This window comes from Aotus nancymaae, unplaced genomic scaffold (genome assembly GCF_030222135.1).
Source record: "Aotus nancymaae isolate 86718 unplaced genomic scaffold, 86718_ANA_hifiasm-v0.15.2.pri h1tg000028l, whole genome shotgun sequence".
Classification (NCBI taxonomy): Eukaryota; Metazoa; Chordata; class Mammalia; order Primates; family Aotidae; genus Aotus; species Aotus nancymaae.
In genome coordinates this window covers 15,428,436-15,449,205 of record NW_026988441.1, presented here as the reverse complement: position 1 = coordinate 15,449,205, position 20,770 = coordinate 15,428,436, and the positions used below count along the sequence as shown (strand labels likewise).

The following is a 20,770-nucleotide window of genomic DNA, read 5'->3' as shown; positions in this document are numbered from 1 at the left end:
ACTAGAGACTCACACCACCACGCCTGGCTACTTTTTATATTTTTGGTAGATTGGTTTTGCCATGTTGCCCAGACAGGTCTTCAACTCCTGGGCTCAGGCGATCCTCCCACCTCGGCTCGGATTACAGGCATGAGCCACCAGACTCGGTTGACTCTTCCTTCTAAAGACCATGTCATGGGGGTTCCCTGACCCCTGACACCCATCCTGGGTTCCATTTCCCTCATATATTCCAGGCTCCCACAGGATTACCCAGGCCTGACTTTTGATTTATAGAGTCTGACTAGATGGTGCTCAGCAGATACAGCTGTCAGTAGTCTTATTTTAGAGGCAGCTGCAGCCAATCTGTCTGTTCCAATCCCAACACTACCACCTACCAGCTGTGTGGTTTTGGATCATCAATAAGTGGTTTAACCTCTCAGTGACTCATTTTGGCCATCTCTAAAATGAAAGGTCTTAGGCCAGGCGTGGTGGCTTACACCTGTAATCCCAGCACCTTGGGAGGCCTAGGAAGGCGGATCACGAGTTCAAGAGTCTGAGACCAGCCTGGCCAGCATGGTGAAACTCCATCTCTACTAAAAATACAAAAAAGTTAGCCGGGCATGGTGGCATATGCTTGTAGTCCCAGCTACTCGGGAGGCTGAGGCAGGAGAATTGCTTAAACCCAGGAGGCGGAGGTTGCAGTGAGCTGAGATCGCACCATTGCACTCCAGCCTGGGCAACAGAGCAAGACTCTGTCTCAAAAAAAAAAAAAAGAAAGAAAGAAAAAAGGAAGGTATTAATAATCTCTACCCTGTGGGGCAATTGAGAATTAAATGAATTTGAATATGTAAAGCTCTTAGAACATCACCCATTGCCTGGTACACAGTAAGAGCTGCATGTGTTTGCAGTTATTAAAAGCATTTTTATATGCAACAATCTTGCATGTTCTTCACATGTACCCCAAAACCTAAAATGCAATAAAAAAATAAAAAATACAGTGTATTTAAAATAAAAAAAGCATTTTTAAAAGGCATCGTTTTATATCTATCTATCTATATAGATATAGATATAGATATAGATCTTTTTTTTGAGACAGAGTCCTGCTCTATCGCCCAGGCTGGAGTGCTGTGAGGCAATCTCAGCCTCTATCTCCCTGGTTCAAGCGATTCTCCTTTCCTCTGCCTCCCAAGTAGCTGGGATTAAAGGCGTGTGCCACCCCACCCAGCTAATTTTTTGTATTTTTAGTAGAGATAGGGTTTCACTATGCTGGCCAGGCTGGTCTTAAACTCCTGGGTTCAAGTAATCTGCCTGCCTCGGCCTGCCAGCGTGCTGGGACTACAGGCGTGAGCCACTGCGCTCTGTCATTTTAATATTAATGACCATATCGCCCTCGGTGGTGAGGGAGAACCGGGCAGCTGGTGGTGGCGTGTGTGGGAGAGGGACTGTCCTCCCTGCCCCCCACCCCGCCAGGGGTCTGAGGAGTCCCTGGCCACCACCCCATGAGGCTTTTCTCCTCCCACCCAGGGCAACCTGATGGTGCCAGTGCTCATAGGCTGCCCCCCAGGCAAGCGCCTGGCCTTCGACATCACCTACACACTGGAATACAGCCGCCGGCAGAACAAACACTACTTCGACTGCGTACACGTGGACCCCGAGATGCCCTGCTTTCTCTTCCGGGACAGTGTGTGTCCGTTCCCTTCCCCTGCACAGTTCACTGCCCTCCTGCCCCCACCACTTTGCGCGCTTCCTCCCCTCTCCTCTCCCGCGGGCCACCCACCCTTTGTCCTGCGGCATCTCACTTTCCCTCTCTCGGTCCTCAGCTTCTCGGGCCAAGCTAATTTCTTCTCCTGGTCTCAACCCCCTTCCAACCCCATAGTTTTCTACCCCTTCTTCTTGATTCAAGATTTGGTGACAGGAGACTCCGGCAGTTTCCAGGGCAGGTAAAGGCTTGGCCAATTTGCAGCTAGGGCAGGTGGAGGGGGAGGAAGGGAAGGGGTGCAGGACTCGCCACCTGGAGACCAGTCCGTGTGCGCTTCTGTCCCTGGTAGCTACGTGCTGCTGGTGGTGGGTGGCGGGCCTACACTGGAAAGCATCAGAGACTACAGCAATGACGAAATCTACCGTTTCAACAGCCCCCAGGACAAGTAATCCCCGCGGGGCCCCACGCTTAATCTGCCTTGCTTCCCCTGGAGGCCTTTCCCGCTTCCCAGCCAAGCCCACCTTGCAAGCCCCCGCCTTTGCATCTCAGGCCCCGCCCACAGCAGGGCTCTTAGGATCCCACAGGCAAACTCCGGTCCACCCTAAGACCACGCCCCTTGCACCTAAGATCACACCCGAGACCACGCCCCCTGCACTCACCTCTGGCCTCGCTCCACACTAGCCGCTGAGGCCATACGTCCCCCACACCACCCCCCCACAACCCCTGGCTGAGATGACCTGGTCCTGCACAGGACCAACAGCCTTATCTGGACCACAAGGACCACAAGGACCACCAAAGACTCAGCCTACCACATCATGTCCTACGAGAGCCCCGGCATCGAGTGAGTGTGCAGCCTGGCCGCTAGGCCCTCTTGGCCCCCATCTGTCGGTAGTCCATCGGGCCCACCCATCCTTTCTACCTCTAGGAGGCCCCTTGATCCCCAAGTCACACAGATTGCCTTTGTGTTCCTCAAATGGGACTGAACTTTGCACAAGCAGAAGTCTTGGCCTGGAATGCTGCCCCCTCCTACTCTCTTCGGGCCTTAGATAGATGCCCTTTCAGCCAGGAGGACTTTTCTGTTTCAGGATGGGACAGTTGTCCCTTTGTGACTCCTATGGCCTCCTGAGGCTCTCCCATCCCAGCCCTGAGCCCTCTACCTGTGCATCCCCATCCCAGTGTGGGCAGGTCTGGGCAGTCACTGTCTAATGTGGCATCTGTCTCTCCCTCAGGACTGGGTCCTGAATGGACTCAACGTGATATTTGTTTATTTATTTTTTGTGACAGGTTCCCTCTGTGGCCCACCAGGCTGGGAGTGCAGTCTTGGCTCACTCAACCTCCACCTCCTGGGTTCAAGCAATTCTCCTGCCTCAGTTTCCCAAGTAGCTGAGGTTACAGACACCTGCCACCACACCTGGCTAATTTTCGTATTTTTAGCAGGGATGGGGTTTCACCATGTTGGTCAGACTGGTCTCGAACTCCTGATCACAGGTGATCTACCCACCCAAAGTGCTGGGATTACAGGCACACGCCACCATGCCCAGTTAATTTTTGTAATTTTGTATTTTTTTCTTTCTTCTTCTTTTTTTTTTTGAGATGGAGCCTCTCTCTGTCGCCCAGGCTGGAGTGCAGTGGCACTATCTCAGTTCACTGCAACCGCCCCCCCAACCTCCTGGGTTCAAGCGATTCTCCTGCCTCAGCCTCCCGAGTAGCTAGGACTACAGGTGTGTGTCACCACGCCTGGCTAATTTTTTGTATTTTTAGTAGAGATGGGATTTCGCCACATTAGCCAGGATGGTCTTGATCTCCTGAACTTGTGATCCGCCTGCCTTTGCCTCCTAAAGTGCTGGGATTACAAGTGTGAGCCACTGTGCTCGGCCTATTTTTTTTTCTAGTAGAGACAGGGTTTCACCGTGTTGGCCAGACTGGTTAACATAATATTTATTGAATGAAATAATGGACAAGTGAATAAATTAATTCATGGCAGGCATTTTGATATTTGAATGGGGGTATTAATGAATGAATAAAACGATGGAGAAACAAATTCACATACAGGGGCTCAATAACTAAGATTCATTCAATGAAGGGAAAAAAAAATGAAGCCATGAGCAAATGAAGGCAGTGAATGCATGAACAACTTGCATCTAGTCAGAACTTAACCTGCATTAAATTTTTTTTTTTTAATTTTTATTTTTTGAGACGGAGTCTTGCTCTGTCACCCAGATTGGAGTGCAGTGGGGCCATCTCATCTCAGTGTAACCTCCGCCTCTTAGGTTCCAGCGATTCTCCCACCTCAGCCTCCTGAGTAGCTGGGATTACAGGTGCATGCCACCATGCCTGGCTAATTTTTGTATTTTTAGTAGAGACAGGGTTTTACCATGTTGGCCAGGCTGGTCTTGAACTCCTGACCTCAAGTGATCCACCTGACTCGGCCTCCCAAAGTGCTGGGATTCCAGGCTCGAACCACTGTGCCCGGCCTGACCTGCATTTATTGAATAATGAATAAAGAAGAGAATAAATGAAAGATATGACTTTGTACCTAGTAAGTGCTCAAGCTATATTTATGGGATAAAGGACTGAAGGGAGCCAAGAATGAATAAGGAGTTGGCACATGATAGGTACACAGACTGTAATCTGGATGGATGCACGTGACAGATGAATTGACAGATGGAGGCATGATGGCAGGAGGAAACGAATAAGTAGACAGCCTGTTAGAGGGTAGGCATTCAGTCAGGATGATTGGCTGAGTGAATGAAGGAATGAATGAGGGAAGGCATGAGACTGCACCCATTCGGTCCTCACCCAGAGTGTCGGGGTAGAGGAAGAAATTGGGAGTTGGCGCAGACTAGGCATGGTTGGTAGCACACCTGCCTGATCTTTGGCTCACAGGTGGCTGTGTCTGGAGAACTCCCCATGCTATGACAACGTTCCCAGAGGCATCTTCTCCCCTGAATTCTTCTTCAAGGTGTTGGTGAGCAATAGGTGAGCCAGGCAGGTGGCCCAGGTGCGGGTCAGGGGCTGCCCATGGAGTGCCCGGCTTCTCCTCTCATCCTGGATCCCTTCCCAACCCCCGCAGAGGAGTGGACACAAGCACCTACTGCAACTACCAGCTCACCTTCCTGGTGCACATCCATGGGCTGCCACTCAGTTCCAAGCGGGCCCTCTTCATTTTCATGGTGAGTGGCTGTCCAGGAGCTGCCCTGCTGGGTGGCCAGGGCCCTCCCCGACTCCACACCTATGCTTATTGTACCTTCCCTCGTTCATTCCTTCACTTGCTCATCCAGGCATGCTGACTAAATGCCTACTGTGCAACGGGCTGTCTATTCATTCATTTCAGCCGTCACGCCTCCATCTGTCAATTCCTCTGTCATGTGCATCCATCCAGATGATGGACTGTGCACCTATCATGTGCCAACTCCTATTCATTCTTTGCTCCCTGCAGGTGTCGACCAGCGTGTTTGTGGGCCTGGTGATCTTCTACATCATCTTCTGCCTCCTGTGGCCCCTCATGGTGAAGGGCTGCACGATGCTCCGGTGGAAGATAAATGACATCATTGCCTCAGACTCCTACTACTACTGCGCCTCCATTTCTGGAATCTCCAGCATGTCATCTCTGAGACACTCCAGGCAGGGCTCCATTGTCAGCTCCAGGGTAGAAGAGGATGGGGCTGAACCCAGGGAAGCCATGGAGGGACAGTTGATGACCTTAGCCTCTCACCTGCCCCCGCCCCCAGCCACCATCACGCCTCCCCTGCAAGGCCCATCTTGAAGATGTGCCTGTCACCCAGCCCAGGCCTCTTTTTCTGTTTTGCTTGATGTTTACTTCTCATTCAGACTCAAATAAAGCCTGATTTCGGGACCAGGTGTGGGTTCTCTTAAGAACTCCAGTTCAGAAGTTGTTTTTTTTTTTTTGAGATGGAGTTTTGCTCTTGTTGCCCAGGTTGGGGTGCAATGGCATGATCTCGGCTCACTGCAGCCTCTGACTCCGTGGTTCAAGCATGTCTCCTGCCTCAGCCTCCCAAGTAGCTGGGATTACAGGCATGCGCTAATTTTTGTATTTTTAGTAAAGACAGGGTTTCACAATGTTGGCCAGGATGGTCTCAATCTCCTGACCTCATGATCGGCCTCCCAAAGTGCTGGGACTACAGGCGTGAGCCACCATGCCTGGCTGAGTTCAGAAGGTTTGTATCAGATAGCTGCACGTTAAAATATCACAAACCTGGCCAGGCACGGTGGGTCACGCCTGTGCTCTCAGCACTTTGGGAGGCCGGAGCGGGCAGAATAGTTGAGGTCAGGAGTTTGAGACCAGCCTGGCCAACATGGTGAAACCTGTAACCCCATGTCTACTAAAAATACAAAAAATTAGCTGGGCATAGTGGTGTTTACCTGTAATTCCAGGTATTGGGAGGCTGAGGCAGGATAATCCCTTGAACCTGGGAGGCGGAAGTTGCAGTGAGCCAAGTTTGCGCCACTGCACTCCAGCCTGGGCAACAGACCAAGACTCTGATTCAAAAAAACAGGACAAAACAATAAATAAAATATCAAAAACCTTCTAGACCACATGTTAAATAGTGGCTTCTCTGTGTGCCTGTTGGCTGAGCCCCTCCCTAGGGTGCCCCAGACCTCCCTGTAGTCCAGCAGTATCCTCCATTGCTACAGCTGACCGTCTGTTCTGATTGTTCAGTGTTAAATATTTTGAATGTCAGCACCTATCTAATGTCTTAAGGAAGGGACCCTGGAAATGTCAGGATTCTTATTTTAGTTGTGCAAATATTTCCCTCAAATCGTCTACCTGAAACTGGTAATTTATAGGCTTTTTTTTCTTACTGTTTGTGTTTTTATTTACCTAATATTATATTTTTTTATTTCTAAATAAGTCTTCAGTCTGTTTTTTTTTCTTTTTTTTAAAAAAAAAGAAGAAAGAAAGAAAGAAAAAGAATGAAGAAGAAGAAAAAGGAAGAGAAAGAGAGAGAGAGAATGGGAGCATTGCTTTCTTGCCCAGGCTAGAATACAGTTTAGTAATGGGTATTGAAAACCTCTTTTATACCAATAATTATACTTAATGACATAGATAGGAAGGAATAAGGGAAGAAAATAACAAACAAACAGCCAACCAATATTTCATTTAAACCTATGAAATGCTGTGCGATTACTGAGGAGTGATTTACTTCCAATTATGTAGTCACTTATGGAATAGGTGGGAGGTGGTAATGTATGTTTTGTGTATTTGAAGTGGAGAGTTCTATAAATGTTTATTTTGTTTACTTGTTCCGGGTCTGAGTTCAAGTCCTGGATGTCCTTGTTAATTTTCTGTCTCGTTGATCTGTAAAATCGTTAGCTCTTCTTGTTACATTGATCCTTTTGCCATTATGTAATGTCCTTCTTTGCCTCTTTTGATCTTTGTTGCTTTAAAGTCTATTTTATCGGAGGCGAGAATTGCATCTCCTGCTTTTTATTTATTTATTTTTACTCTCTGTTTGGTTGGTAAATCTTCCTCCTTCTCTTTGTTTTGAGTCTTTGTGTATTGTTGCATGTGAGATGGGTCTGGATGCAGCATACTGATGGGTTTTGGCTTTTTATCCAATTTGAATATATATGAGTTTAATACTGCCATTTGATGCTAGCTGGCTGTTTTGCCCATTAGTTGGTGTAAATTTTTCATTGTATTGATGCTCTTTGCTTTTTGATATATATTTGGAAAGGCTGATATTGGTTGTTCCTTTATATGTATAGTGCTTCTTTCAGAAGCTCTTGTAAAGCAGGCCTGGTGGTGGTGAAGTCTCTAAGTACTTGCTTATTTGCAAAAGATTTAATTTTTCCTTCGCTTGTAAAGCTTAGTTTGGCTGAATATGAAATTCTGGGTTGAAAGTTCTTTTCTTTAAGGATATTAAATATTGGTCCCCACTCTTTTCTGGCTTGTAGGGTTTCTGCTGAGAGATCTGCTGTAAGTCTGATAGGTTTCCCTTTATGGGTAACCTGACCTTTCTCTCTGGCTGCCCTTAGCATTTTCTCCCTCATTTCAACCCTAATAAATCTGGCGATTATGTGCCTTGGGGTTGGTCTTCTTGAAGAATATCTTTGTGGTGTTCTCTTTATTACCTGGAGTTGAATATTACCCTGCCTTGCTAGGTTGGGAAAGTTCTCCTGAATGATATCCTGAAGAGTATTTTCCAACTTGGATTCATTCTCTTCGTCACATTCAGGTACACCTATCAAACATAAATTAGGTCTTTTCACATAGTCCCATATTTCCTGGAGACTTTGCTCATTCCTTTTTATCCTTTTTTCTCCAAACTTGTCTTCTCGTTTCATTTCACTGAGCTGGTCCTCGACATCTGATATCCTTTCTTCTGCTTGATCAATTCGACTGTTTAAACTTTTGCATACTTCACAAAGTTCTCATGTTGTGTTTTTCAGCTCCATCAATTCATTTATATTCCTCTCTAAATTGTCCATTCTCGTTAGCATTTCGTCAAATCTTTTTTCAAGGTTCTTAGTTTCTTTGCATTGGGTTAGAACAAGTTCTTTTAATTCACGGAAGTTTCTTATCATCCACGTTTTGAAACCTGCTGCTGTTAATGGAACACACTCGTCCTCCATTAAGCCTTGTTCTGTTGCTGATGAGGAACTGCAATCCCCTGTAGAGGGAGAGGCATTCTGATTTTGAGTATTCTCTGCCTTTTTAGGCTGGTTTCTTCCCTTGATTATATATTTATCCCTCTGTCATCTTTGTAATTACCGACTTTCTAACTAGGTCTCTGAGCGGACATCCAACTTGTTGATTCCCAGCGCTGAAATCTGAGCAATCCACTGCGCCGGCCAAAACAGCGGTGTTAAGATTGATGGTGCTTTTCTGCCCGGGAACCTCCAGACTCTGCACCAAGAACTGCGCGCTAAGGCACCAGCTAAACCGCTGCACCGGCCACAAGAGTCGCCCTGGCGACCCGTGGGGCTCCTCTGCTGGGAATCTCTTGGTCCGTGAGCAACAAAAATTCATCTGAAAGTGTGGCGTCCTCTCGTTCTCTGCGCTTTCACTGGGAGCTACGAGCCCGAGCTGCTAGTGATCAGCCATCTTGGATCTCTCTCCTATAGGCTTTGTTAATTCAGCTTCAGGTACAGTTTGATCCAGAAGTCCCCAACTTCCACAGGATTCAGCCTCCTGTGGACGTTGGGGACTACATTTCCCTGTAGTTTTTTCTTCTCTGCCCTCCTCTAAGTGCAGTCTCTGACCTCAGGACAACTCCCTTCACCATCTGAGGTTAGTTATACAGTCCATAATCTGGATGGATGCATAGTGACCGATGAATCGACAGATGGAGGTATGAAAGCAGAAGGAAATAAATGAGTTAAAAAAATACCCTGATGCATGGTAGGCATTCAGTCAGCATTAATGGATGAACAAATGAAAGTGTGAATGAGGAAAGGTATAAGATTGTATCTAGTTGGTGCTCACCCAGAGTGTCAGGGTGGAGGAATAAACCAGGGGTTGGCATGGACTAGGCATGGTTGGTAGCACAAAATCCTGATGGAACTTGACAATAACAAGAGCTGGCAACATTCATGTGTGTAAGATCCACTGGCTAAGGATGTTTCCACCACCAAGATTCTATCGAGTCACCTCATGGTCCAGATAAACACATCATAATCCTGTATCAGCTAAGTCAACATGTGTTTTAAATACCACCATCTGCATTTCTGGCCAAGATAGAGTGACTGGGACTGCGTTTCCCCTCATACTTGAAACAATATATATTGTTTTAAACAGGATCTCACTCTATGGCCCAGGCTGGAGTGCAGTGGTGCGATCTTGACTCACTGCGACCTCCGCCTCTCGGGCTCAAGCAATTGTCCTGCCTCAGCCTCCTGAGTAGCTGGGACCATAGGTGTGCATCACTACACCTGGCTAATTTTTTTTGTCTAAGATGGAGTCTTGCTCTGTTGCCCAGGCTGGAGTGCAGTGGCATGATCTCAGCTCTTGCCTCCCGGGTTCAAGTGATTCTCCTGCCTCAGCCTCAGGAGTAGCTGGGATTACAGGCACCCACTACCACGCTAATCTTTTTGTATTTGTAGTAGAGATGGAGTTTTGCCATCTTGGCCAGGCTGGACTTGAACTCTTGTCCTCAAGTGATCCACCCAATTAGCCTCCCAAAGTGCTGGGATTACAGGCGTGAGACACCGTGCCCAGCTAACGAATATTTATTGACTGTCTATTAATATCTGCCAAGCACTGAGATACTGGGAATTCAGTAGTAAAGGAAACCATCCTGCCTTCATGGAGATGACATTCTAAATGGTGGAGAGAGAGTCGGGTTTGAGAAAAATGTGCTGGCCAGGCACAGTGGCTCACACCTGTAATGCCAACACTTTGCAAGTTCAAGGCAGAAGGATTGCTTGAGCCTAGGCATTCGAGACCAGCCTGAGCAGTATAGTGAAACCCTGTCTCTACAAAAAATTTTAAATAATTTTTTTTTGAGACGGAGTCTCACTTTGTCACTCAGGCTGAAGTGCAGTGGTGCCATCTCAGCTCACTGCAACCTCAGCCTCCTGGGTTCAAGCAATTCTCCTTCCTCAGCCTCCTGAGTAACTAGGATTACAGGTGTGCATCACCAAGCCCAGCTAATTTTTATATTTTTAGTAGACACGAGGTTTCACTGTGATGGTCAGGCTGGTCTAGAACTCCTGACCCCATGATTCACCTGCCTCGGCCTCTCAAAGTGCTGGGATTACAGGCGTGAGCCACTGCACCCAGCCAAAATATTTTTAAAGAGAGAGAAAAAGGCTGGAAGAGGGACTCCCTCTAAAAAAAAAAAAAAAAAGAGAGCGAGAGAGAGGAAGGGATGTTGAATGTGCAAGTGTAATATCAATCAATGGAGGAAGCAGAAGTTGGTTTAAGAAGTTGTGAGGCCAGGCGCGGTGGCTCACGCCTGTAATCCCAGCACTTTGGGAGGCCGAGGCGGGTGGATCACGAGGTCAAGAGATCAAGACCATCCTGGTCAACATGGTGAAACCCCGTCTCTACTAAAGATACAAAAAATTAGCTGGGCATGGTGGCGGGTGCCTGTAGTCCCAGCTACTCGGGAGGCTGAGGCAGAATTGCCTGAACCCAGGAGGCGGAGGTTGCCGTGAGCCGAGATCGCGCCATTGCACTCCAGCCTGGGTAACAAGAGCGAAACTCCGTCTCAAAAAAAAAAAAAATACAAAAAGTAGCTAGGTGTGGTGGCACATGACTGTAATCCCAGCTACTTGGGAGGCTGAGGCAGGAGAAACGCTTGAACCCTGGATGCCGTGAGCCGAGATTACGCCATTGCACTCCAGTCTGGGTAACAAGAGCTAAACTCCATCTTAAATTCTCCACTTATTTATGACTTTCTTTTTATTTTTCTTTTTATTTTTTCTTTTCTCTTTCTTTCTAAAGAAGAATTTCTTTTTCTTTTTTTTTCTTGAGTTGGAGTCTTGCTCTGTTGCCAGGCTGGAGTGCAGTGGCGCGATCTTGGCTCACTGCAACCTCCACCTCCCGGGTTCAAGCGATTCTCTTATCTCAGCCTTCCGAGTAGCTGGGACTACAAGTGTGCGCCACCGCGCCCAGCTAATTTTTGTAATTTTAGTAGAGACGGGGTTTCACCATGTTTGCCAGTATGGTCTCGATCTCTTGACCATGTGATCTGCCCGCCTCGACCTCCCAAAGTGCTGGGATTACAGGCATGAGCCACCGCGCCCCCCCGGCACATATATTTAAAGCCATAGAACTGGAGGAGTTCTTTCATATTTGTATAAGCTTGGGGAAAAAAACGTGGAAGGATGCTTTGAAAAAGACGGGAGAGGGAGCCCCAGGTACACATTCTAGCTGTTAGTCCTTTGGAAGGTTACCCAGCCTCTAAAAGCCTGTCTATAAAATGAGAATAACACCGCTTTCCAAATGGCACGACATTGCCACCTCTTGGCTTGGAAAAGCTGCTCTGAAGGCAAAACCCCCAGGACAGTTACGTAGCGTCCCGAACACTGGGTGAAGCCAGGGCAGCCATATTTATTACTGGAACCGTGAGGTTGGGGGGCGGAGTGGATGGCGTTGAGACAGCTGTCATTTTTCGCTTAGGGCAAAACCCTACTTCCGGTCACCATCTTGAGTGACGACAGAGGTGGAGCTCCAACTGACATGTTCATTAAGGGCAGGGCTCCGAGGGCGCCACCTCGAGAGCGACAGCGGGCTACCCGGGGCGGGCGGAGGCAGGTTGTAGCCCCGCCCCGGGCCTTGGGCTCCACCTCTCGGCCCCACTTCCGCCGGGCGAGCGTTTGTAGGCGGCGCTGCCGTAAATCAGGCAGTGGGTTTGCCGCATCACGCAAGATGGCGGCTGCGGCGGTGAACGGGGCGGCCAGCTTCTCGAGCTCCGGGGCTGCGGCGCCTTCGGGCGCTGTCCTGCAGGCTGCGGCCGGCATGTACGAGCAACTCAAGGGCGAGTGGAACCGTAAAAGCCCCAATCTTAGCAAGTGCGGGGAAGAGCTGGGCCGGCTCAAGGTAAGGTCGGCAGGCCCAGGAAACCGAGTGTTGCGGGCGTGAGGGGCGCTACGAGGTGTCTGGACCCAAACAAGTCCCGGGCCACGGAAGACACCGCGGTGCCAGCGAGACTGAGGCGGGCTAGGGGATCCGATGGGGCGAAAGATTTGAAACAGCCAAGGTGCGGGCCCGGAGGGGGTCAAGAAGCGAGAGAGGGACCGGGCGCGGTGGCTCACGTCTGTAATCGCAACCCTTTGAGAGACAGAGGCCAGGAGTTCAAATCAGCCTGAACAACAAAGCGAGACTCTGTCTCTACAATCTTTTTTAAGTGAGAGATGACTGGAATGGACCCACGCAGGGATGGTGGGGGAATGATGGAAAGACTCGTGATGGCAGAACTGAGTGAGGGGTTAGAATTTTGGTGCTCGGAGGCTTACCTGGTCGGAGTGGCAGGATTGGGGTTCGGGCTTTTCCTGATGGCGGATTCCAGGCAAGACCAAGTGGGAAATGAGGACTGCCCAGAGTGATAAAAGAATGAGGCTGAAAAGGTGGGCTTTGTAGGGAGTGTGTGGTTAAGACCAGGCTGGGTTAGGCTGTGAGAGATCTGGCGCTTCGGGTCGCGTCTCTGGGGAGAGGGGACAGCCTAGTTGTGAAGGCAGGACTGAGCCTAGGAAAGACTCTTAAAGGTAGAGAACAAGAATTCGAGGCTCAGAGTGCTTGAGACCAAGCGCGTTTTGGGAGGGAGCGTAAATGCAGTGGTTTGGAACAAGCTACTGAGTCTACTAAGGAATGATGTACGGGCTGAACTGTGGGGGGAGATTTGGACCTCCACCTCCCAAATATAGGTTTTGGGGATAGCCCAGCTACCCCTTCCCCAATAGAGCATGGGGAAGATCGGCCAAGAATTGAATGTGCTGGTTCCCCCTGCCGCGTCATTCCACTGGGTCAGGCACTGAGTGTCTCCCCTTGTTTACCCAGTGGGGCTGTTAATAATTGTAATGTGATGTAATCTTAAATGGGCATGTGTTGTGTGCTCAGGCCCTGTTTTGAGTGCTTTATGAGGAGGGACTCCTCATGAGTCATGATGACGGTTAGCTCCATTTTCCAGGTGGAAAGACCAAAGCATAGAGCAGGTAAGTAATCTGTATTTGAATTTCCATCTTTTCTTTCTTCCCTCTCTCCCCTCCCCATCAGCTAGTCCTTCTGGAGCTCAACTTCTTGCCAACCACAGGAACCAAGTTGACCAAACAGCAGCTCATTTTGGCCCGTGAGTGTCACTGCGGTTGGTGGACGATGATGAGTTGGGGGTCATGGCAGGAATGGTAGCGGTGGTGGCTGGGGAAGGGACCTCAGTCACCTCCTGAGAGCTCACTCTGTCACCCACAGGGGACATACTGGAGATCGGGGCCCAGTGGAGCATCCTCCGCAAGGACATCCCCTCCTTCGAGCGCTACATGGCCCAGCTCAAATGCTACTACTTTGATTACAAGTGAGGATGGGCCCTGCCCCCGATTGGGGGGTGGTTGCATGGCGGCTCCTTTATCTCTGGAGCTCCGGCCACTTGGGTCCTCCTCCTTCGCCTGGGAACTCCTGCTGGCTTAGTTTTGTCCTCAGTGGCTATAGGGTTGGGGGTTGGCTTGGAGGTCCTGAGACTTTGCTTGTGTGATCCAGTCTCATAGGATCTAGTCGGCCTCCCCCTACACATCCCACACTGCCTTCTCTCTGCCCAATGGGGCTGCCATCGCCTTTCACTTGCCCTGGCCCCAGCCTTGCCCCTCTGACTCAGACTCCCGTGCCATCCAGTAGGATTGTGTGACACTAAAATTTGACAGTGTCCATACCCTGCTCAGAACCTGCCATGGCTCTCCATGGTCCTCAGGCACAAGACCAAGTTCTTTCCTGTGGCTGCCAGTGCAGTTCCAGCTCTGAGCCCTCTGCCTGTGCCTGCCCACCCCAGCCCTTTCACTGGACCGTGAGCTTTCTAAAGGCAGAGTCTGAAACTGTCTTGGTTACTGCTATGTCCTAGCACTGCCTACCACAGGGCCAGGCCCAGAGGAGGGGCTCACTGGATATGTGTTGAATATAAAACTGAATGATACCTGCACAGATTAACAATTGGGAATTTGACATCAGACAAACCTGGCTTTGAAACTTGCAGCCACTTCCTGATTATGAGGGCTTGAGAAAATGACTTTACCTCTCTCAGTTTCCTGAGTAAGTAAGGAGTGGTGATTCTTTTATTTATGTATTTATTTATTTTTGGAGACAGGGTCTTACTCTGTTGCACAGGTTGGAGTGCAGTAGTGCAGTCATGGCTCACCACAGCCTTGACCTCCTGGGCTCAAGTGATCCTCCTGACTTTAGCCTCTCAAGTAGCTAGGGCTACAGGTGCACACCACCACTCCTGGCTCTTTTATTTTAATTTTTTGTAGAGATAGGTCTTGCTTTTCTTCCAGGCTGGTCTCAAACTCCTGGCTACAAGTGATCCTCCTGCCTTGGCCCCCCAGAGTGTTGGGATTATAGGTGTTGAGCCATTATACCTGACTCCAGTGACTCTTAATACAATTATAGCGAACACTTCGTGTTTATTTGGGCCAGGTATTGTTTTAATCACTTTACCTGGGTTGAATCATTTAATTCACTTAACCCTTGTTCATTCAACCCATCTCTACAAAATGGATACTGTGAAGCCGGGCATGATGGCACATGCCTGTCATCCCAGCAGTTTGGGAGGCTGAGACAGGAGGATCACTTGAGCCCCAGCGTTCCAGACCTGTCTGGCCAATATGGCGAAATCCTGTCACTACAAAAAAAAAAAAAATGCAAAAAAATTAGCTGGGCATGATGATGTGTGCCTGTAGTCCCAGCTACTTGGGAGTCTGAGGTGGGAGGATGGCTTGAGCATGGGAAGTCGAGGCTGTAGTGAGCCTGCATGACAGGGCAAGACCCTGTCTCAGAATTTTAAAAAGGCCGGGCACGGTGGCTCACACCTGTAATTGGCACTTTGGGAGGCCAAGGCGGGCGGATCATGAGGTCAGGAGATTGAGACCATCCTGGCTAACCCTATCTTTACTAAAAAATACAAAATATGCCAGGGACAGTGGTGCATGCCTGTAATCCCAGCTACATGGAAGGCTGAGGCTGGAGGATCACTTGAGCCCAGGAGTTCTGGGCTATAGTACACTATGCCGATTGGGTGTCCACACTAAGTTCGGCATCAATATGGTGACCTCCCGGGAGTGGGGGACCATCAGGTTGCCTAAGGAGGGGTGAACCAGCCCAGGTCGGAAATGGAGCAGGTCAAAACTCTTGTGCTGATCAGTAGTGGGATCGCGCCTGTGAATAGCCACTGCACTCCAGCCTGGGCAACATAGCGAGACCTCGTCTCTTTGAAAAAAAAAATACAGCCGGGAGCGGTGGCTCACGCCTATAATCCCAGCACTTTGGGAGGCCGAGGCGGGTGGATCACGAGGTCAAGAGATCGAGACCATCCTGGTCAACACAGTGAAACCCCGTCTCTACTAAAAATACAAAAAATTAGCTGGGCCTGGTGACGCGTGCCTGTAATCCCAGCTACTCAGGAGGCTGAGGCAGGAGAATTGCCTGAACCCAGGAGGTGGAGGTTGCGGTGAGCCGAGATCGTGCCATTGCACTCCAGCCTGGGTAACAAGAGCGAAACTCCGTCTCAAAAAAAAAAAATATATATATATATATATATACAAAATATTAGCTGGGCGTGGTGGTGCACATCTGTAATCCCAGCTACTTGGGAGGCTGAGGCAGGAGAATCACTTGAACCCAGGAGGGGGAGGTGAGCCAAGATTATGCCACTCACTCCAACCTGGGCAACAGAGCAAGGCTCCATCTCAAAAAAAGAAAGATAACTGTGGTGATACGCAGTTTACACTTTGGGAAACTGAGGCTGTCATTTCACTGAAGTGAGGTGACTCGCATGGGTCGGTATGACTTACAAGTGAATTATTCATGCATCTTTGGGCCACGGTTTCCTCATATGAAAACCCAAGACTTGATACCTCTTCAGGGAGATGCCTGGGGCAGTGGTGAGGATGCCTAAATCCGGGGATAGAGGGCTTGCTAGGTCCCTAAATCCTCCTTCTCTGGTCCACAGGGAGCAGCTCCCCGAGTCAGCCTACATGCACCAGCTCTTGGGCCTCAACCTCCTCTTCCTGCTGTCCCAGAACCGGGTGGCTGAGTTCCACACAGAGTTGGAGCGGCTGCCTGCCAAGGACATCCAGACCAATGTCTACATCAAGCACCCTGTGTCCCTGGAGCAAGTGAGACCGCAAGGGGCAGGGGAGGGCCTGGCCAGAGGGGCTGGTGCAGGGATGGCCTTAGGAGGGCTTTCCTGAAAGGGTGGCCAGGGTTCACCCATCTTTCCACCCACGGACTCATCTTGTTTGCTCAGCAAATAGTGAGTCCCTGCTGTGTGCCTGGCACTGTGGTAGGTTGTCAGACTGTGCAGTGAGCCAAGCAGATGAAATCCATGATCTTGTGGTGGTGACACTGAGGGCAGAAGCAGATAGTAAGCCCGAAGAGTGAGTGGCCTGCACGGTCTGTCAGATGCTGAGTGCTGTGGGGAAAAGGAAGGAGGGTGGAGAGGTAGGGGCAGGGGTTACAGTTACTTGGGAATCAGAAGGCCTCGCTAAAAAGGTGAAATTGGAGAAAGACTTGAAAAGGGTGAGGAACTGGCTCACACCTGTAATCCTAGCACTTTGGGAGGCTGAGGCAGGAGGACCGCTTGAGCCCAGGAGTTCAAGGCTTCAGTGAGCTGTGATCACACCACTGTATTCCAGCCTGGGTGACAGTGAGATTCTATCTCTATTAAAAAAATAAGTAAAAACAAATGTTTTTTTAAAAAAGAAAAGGGTGAGGAACTGAACCCTGTGGACAGCCAGGCAGAGGGACCAGCCAGTCCAGGTGTCCTAAGGCAGCACCATGTCTGTTGAGGGACAGCCAGGAAGACAGTGTTTTCGGAACAAAGTGAGCAGGGCCAGGGCAAAGCCTTAGACCTAAGGTTAGGAAGTTGTTCCTGGAGTTGACGTCTTATGGGAGGATTTCGTCAGTGGGGAGAGGGTGGGAGAGACGGCAGTTATGGCAGGCAGCACAGTTCAGGCACAGGTGTACAGGGACGAGCCTGGAGTGGAGCCAGCCCCGTCTCCCTCCTGGAGAATAGATGGATAATTGGAAGAAGTTGAGATAATGAGATGCCACCCCAGAGCAGGCTTGGGGGAATCGAGGGAAGGAAGGAGGGAGGAAGGGGGAGAGAGAGAGAGTGTGTGAGCGTGTGTGTGTATAAACCAGCAAGGGCTTTCTGGAACAGGGGGTATCCAGGGAAGGGGTGTGGCTGTGTGGCAAAGGGTGTTCTGGCAGCGTAGGGCTTACAGGGGCATTGGGAGTGTGACGAGGCCCACACAGGTAGGCCCCGTGCAGCCTCCTCTTGACTCTCGTCTTCCCCTTCCTGGCCTCTGCAGTACCTGATGGAGGGCAGCTACAACAAGGTGTTCCTGGCCAAGGGAAACATCCCCGCCGAGAGCTACACCTTCTTCATTGACATCCTGCTGGACACTATCAGGTGCGTGGCAGGCCCGGGCCCCGTGGGGTGTGGAAGGAACTTGGGCTTGAGTCAGACAGCTCTGAGTCTGAATCTCATTCCAGCCACTGGTTGTCTGGGTAGGCTAGGCGTGTTTCTCATGCTCCTAGCACCTCAGGACTCCTTTTCAGTGAATTGGGCCTGGGCGTGGGATTGTGGATAATAGCCCTTATCTCACTCACCACCCTTGGCTGCTGAGATGTGTGGCCACATGTGTCCAGCCTGAGCATGGGCTTAATTCAGCAGGCATGGACTGTGCTGCCTGTCTTCGCCCGTCTTCCATCCCAGATGCCCATCCAGTGAGTCATGAGACTTCACCTCAGGTCACCAAAACTGTGGAACCCTCAGTTTCCCCTTCTCTAGAATGAGGTCACCAAATCCCAGCAGCCCCTTGGGTTGCTGTATGCACAAGCGACATCACATGGGCAGGCAGATGTGATATACAAGTCCCTTGAGGAGTAAAAGAGTATCGAAGTGGTGGCCAAGCTGGTTCACTCAGGCAGAGCACCAGATTGGAATGAGTTTCCATTCTTTATGTGGCAAAGGCAAGCCCAGAGACACTCAAGTGAGGGGTGGTAGCCAGTACCCACCACCCACCGCATGGCCTGAGATGTGGGAGGCACTCCTGCCAGTCACTGGCTTTTCCCCAGAGCTAAGCTCCTCCCCCACTACAGCGACTTCATGCCTTGCTCTTTTTCTACTTCAGTGTTGTTCATGGTGCCTTTTGATGGGTACAAGGAACCCCGTCAGGATCTATGAAGTGGGGTGCAGTGCCCTGGTGAAGGGTGTTATGTGAAGAGACGCCCTCATGTGAATCCCAAGCTGGGTTTCAGACCTGAAATCCTGTGGCTGGGAGTGGGATTCAGAGCGTGGGCCCAGGAGTCAGAGCTCTCGGTGGGGATCCCCTGTAGCTCTTGCTTGCTTTGCGAGTCTGGTCAAGTTTCTCCCCCTCTGAGCTTTGATGAATGGAACAGGGCCCCTCACATATTCCTGCCATCAGTGCTGAACTCCACGGTCAGAGCTGACACGGGGCAGGTCTAGGGGGATAGGGCCTGGGAGGTTGTCGATGCTCAGTAATGAGGAGCTTCTCATCTCCCCCAGGGATGAGATTGCTGGGTGCATCGAGAAGGCCTACGAGAAAATCCTTTTCACTGAGGCCACGCGGATCCTCTTCTTCAACACACCCAAAAAGATGACAGACTACGCCAAGAAGGTGGCTGGGGTACAGGGCAAGGGGCCGTGGGACCAAGGGGTGCAGTCACAACTGTGGGGTAGCCTAGAGGGACATGAATAAGACTGCCCAAGTTTAAGTTCAACTGTGTGACTCTAGGCAAGCTGCCAAAGCTCTCTGAGCATCAGTTTCTCTATCCACAGAATGAGGCTAGAGCTTAATACATGGGATGAGCTTAGCACCTGACACCAGCTGGAGGTGGGTGCTGCACGCATGTTGGCTGCTGTCTTTATGAAAATTTCTTAGAGGTGGCAGCTTTTTCTGCAAGACTTTGCTTCATTTAGTCTCAGGCATTTGAGCATGAACAATGCTTGGTGTTGGCAGGCGGGGGGCCAGGACCAGGCTATGGAAGGTAAAATTGGGCTGGGCACGGTGGCTCACATCCACTAAGGTGGATCCTTTCACCTCGGCTCACTTTGGGAGGCCAAGGTGGGAGGATCATCTGAGGTCAGGAGTTCAAGACCAGCCTGGCCAACATGGAGAAACCCCGTCTCTACTAAAAAAAATACAAAAAATTAGCCGGACGTGGTGGCAGGTGCCTGTAATCCCAGCTACTTGGGAGGCTGAGGCAGAAGAATTGCTTGAACCCAGGAGGCAGAGGTTGCGGTGAGCTGAGATGACGCCATTGCACTCCAGCCTGGGTGACAAGAGTGAAACTGGGGAAAAAACAAGGTGAAATTGCATTTGAGTGATGGTGACAGCTGATACTGATAGATGACTCTGGCCAAACACTATTCTGAGCACTTTAAAGGTGTTGATTCACTGAATCCTCACAGTCGACCCAGAGAGGTATGTAATTAGGGTCCCAGTCTCAACACAGAAACTGAGGCACAGAGAGGGGAAGTTACTTGCAAAGAGTCCTTGGGGTAGAGGAGATTTGGTGAGAAGAGGGAGCATAGCACACATTGGCAAGTGCTGGCTCTATGGGGTGGAGATGGTGCCTTTGTGATCACCCCACCCATCTCTAATCCCTCCCTTCCTGCAGCGAGGGTGGGTCCTGGGCCCCAACAACTACTACAGTTTTGCCAGCCAGCAGCAGAAGCCAGAAGACACCACCATTCCCTCCACGGAACTGGCCAAACAGGTCATCGAGTATGCCCGGCAGCTGGAGATGATCGTCTGAGCCCACCGGGCACTGGCTGGGGCAGGTCACGAGTTATTTAAAACAGTTACAGCACAGGGTTTCCTCCAATAAAGGTGGATTGACATTCTCTCTTCCAGGCGCTTGTCTCCCCACTTGGGATGGCGGAGAGACAGGTTCTTATCTCTGAAGAACTTGGAAGTTTTGGGGCGCTCAGAGGTTGGAGATAACACCCTCCAACTGGGCAGCCTCTGGGGGCCATTGCTTAGGGTCTCAAACACAGATGCCCACTGTGGGACCCAGCAGCACTGTGGCCCCAGGTAGGGGGATTGTTCTAGCCAGCTGTGGACACACAGGAATGCTGGGCCAGGGTACCGGAGTTTTTCAACAAAAGGGGTGAAGTGTCCCATTAAAAAGAAAAAAATGTTGGCAATGAATTAAACAGTTTTTCGAATGACATGTGAGATGGAACCCATCTGTGGGCTACCAGTTTGAGCCCTTTGTGGAACAAAAGGTGTGGGCTTGTCATGGGTCCCACTTTTCCTGAGCCAGCGCAGTGATCGAGGACCTCCTCGCACACCCACCAGCCTAGGTTTCCTGCCTTGAAATTCTTGGGAAAGTGTTCCAGGCGTGGGGTCCAAATCTGGCTGAATCCCTTGTGGGATGTGGAAATGTCAAGT

The 20,770-nt window shown here is 50.1% G+C and overlaps 2 protein-coding genes across 12 annotated transcripts in view; both read left to right on the top strand.

Moving 5' to 3' along the window:
* CATSPERG (cation channel sperm associated auxiliary subunit gamma) overlaps positions 1-5,534 on the top strand; it is a 34,598-nt gene extending 29,064 nt beyond the window's left edge. For 5 of the 11 annotated variants that reach the window (XM_064381359.1, XM_064381351.1, XM_064381352.1 and 2 more), the window contains 6 exons: positions 1,504-1,919; positions 2,028-2,123; positions 2,430-2,519; positions 4,565-4,657; positions 4,752-4,851; positions 5,118-5,534. In XM_064381359.1, the coding sequence (XP_064237429.1) occupies positions 1,504-1,919; positions 2,028-2,123; positions 2,430-2,519; positions 4,565-4,657; positions 4,752-4,851; positions 5,118-5,444 (1,122 nt within the window). In that variant the 3' untranslated portion in view covers positions 5,445-5,534. Of the gene's footprint in view, positions 1-1,503; positions 1,920-2,027; positions 2,124-2,429; positions 2,520-4,564; positions 4,658-4,751; positions 4,852-5,117 lie in introns of those variants that run through there. The other 6 variants (XM_064381357.1, XM_064381356.1, XM_064381361.1 and 3 more) reach the window with 4 other exon arrangements.
* Positions 5,535-11,797: 6,263 nt separating this feature from the next.
* PSMD8 (proteasome 26S subunit, non-ATPase 8) lies at positions 11,798-20,549 on the top strand. Its single transcript, XM_012436212.2, has 7 exons — positions 11,798-12,188; positions 13,362-13,434; positions 13,554-13,656; positions 16,297-16,462; positions 17,660-17,760; positions 18,880-18,991; positions 19,995-20,549. The coding sequence occupies exons 1-7, from the start codon at positions 11,829-11,831 to the stop codon at positions 20,130-20,132; spliced, it is 1,053 nt and encodes a 350-aa protein (XP_012291635.1). The 5' UTR covers positions 11,798-11,828; the 3' UTR covers positions 20,133-20,549.
* Positions 20,550-20,770: the final 221 nt, after the last annotated feature.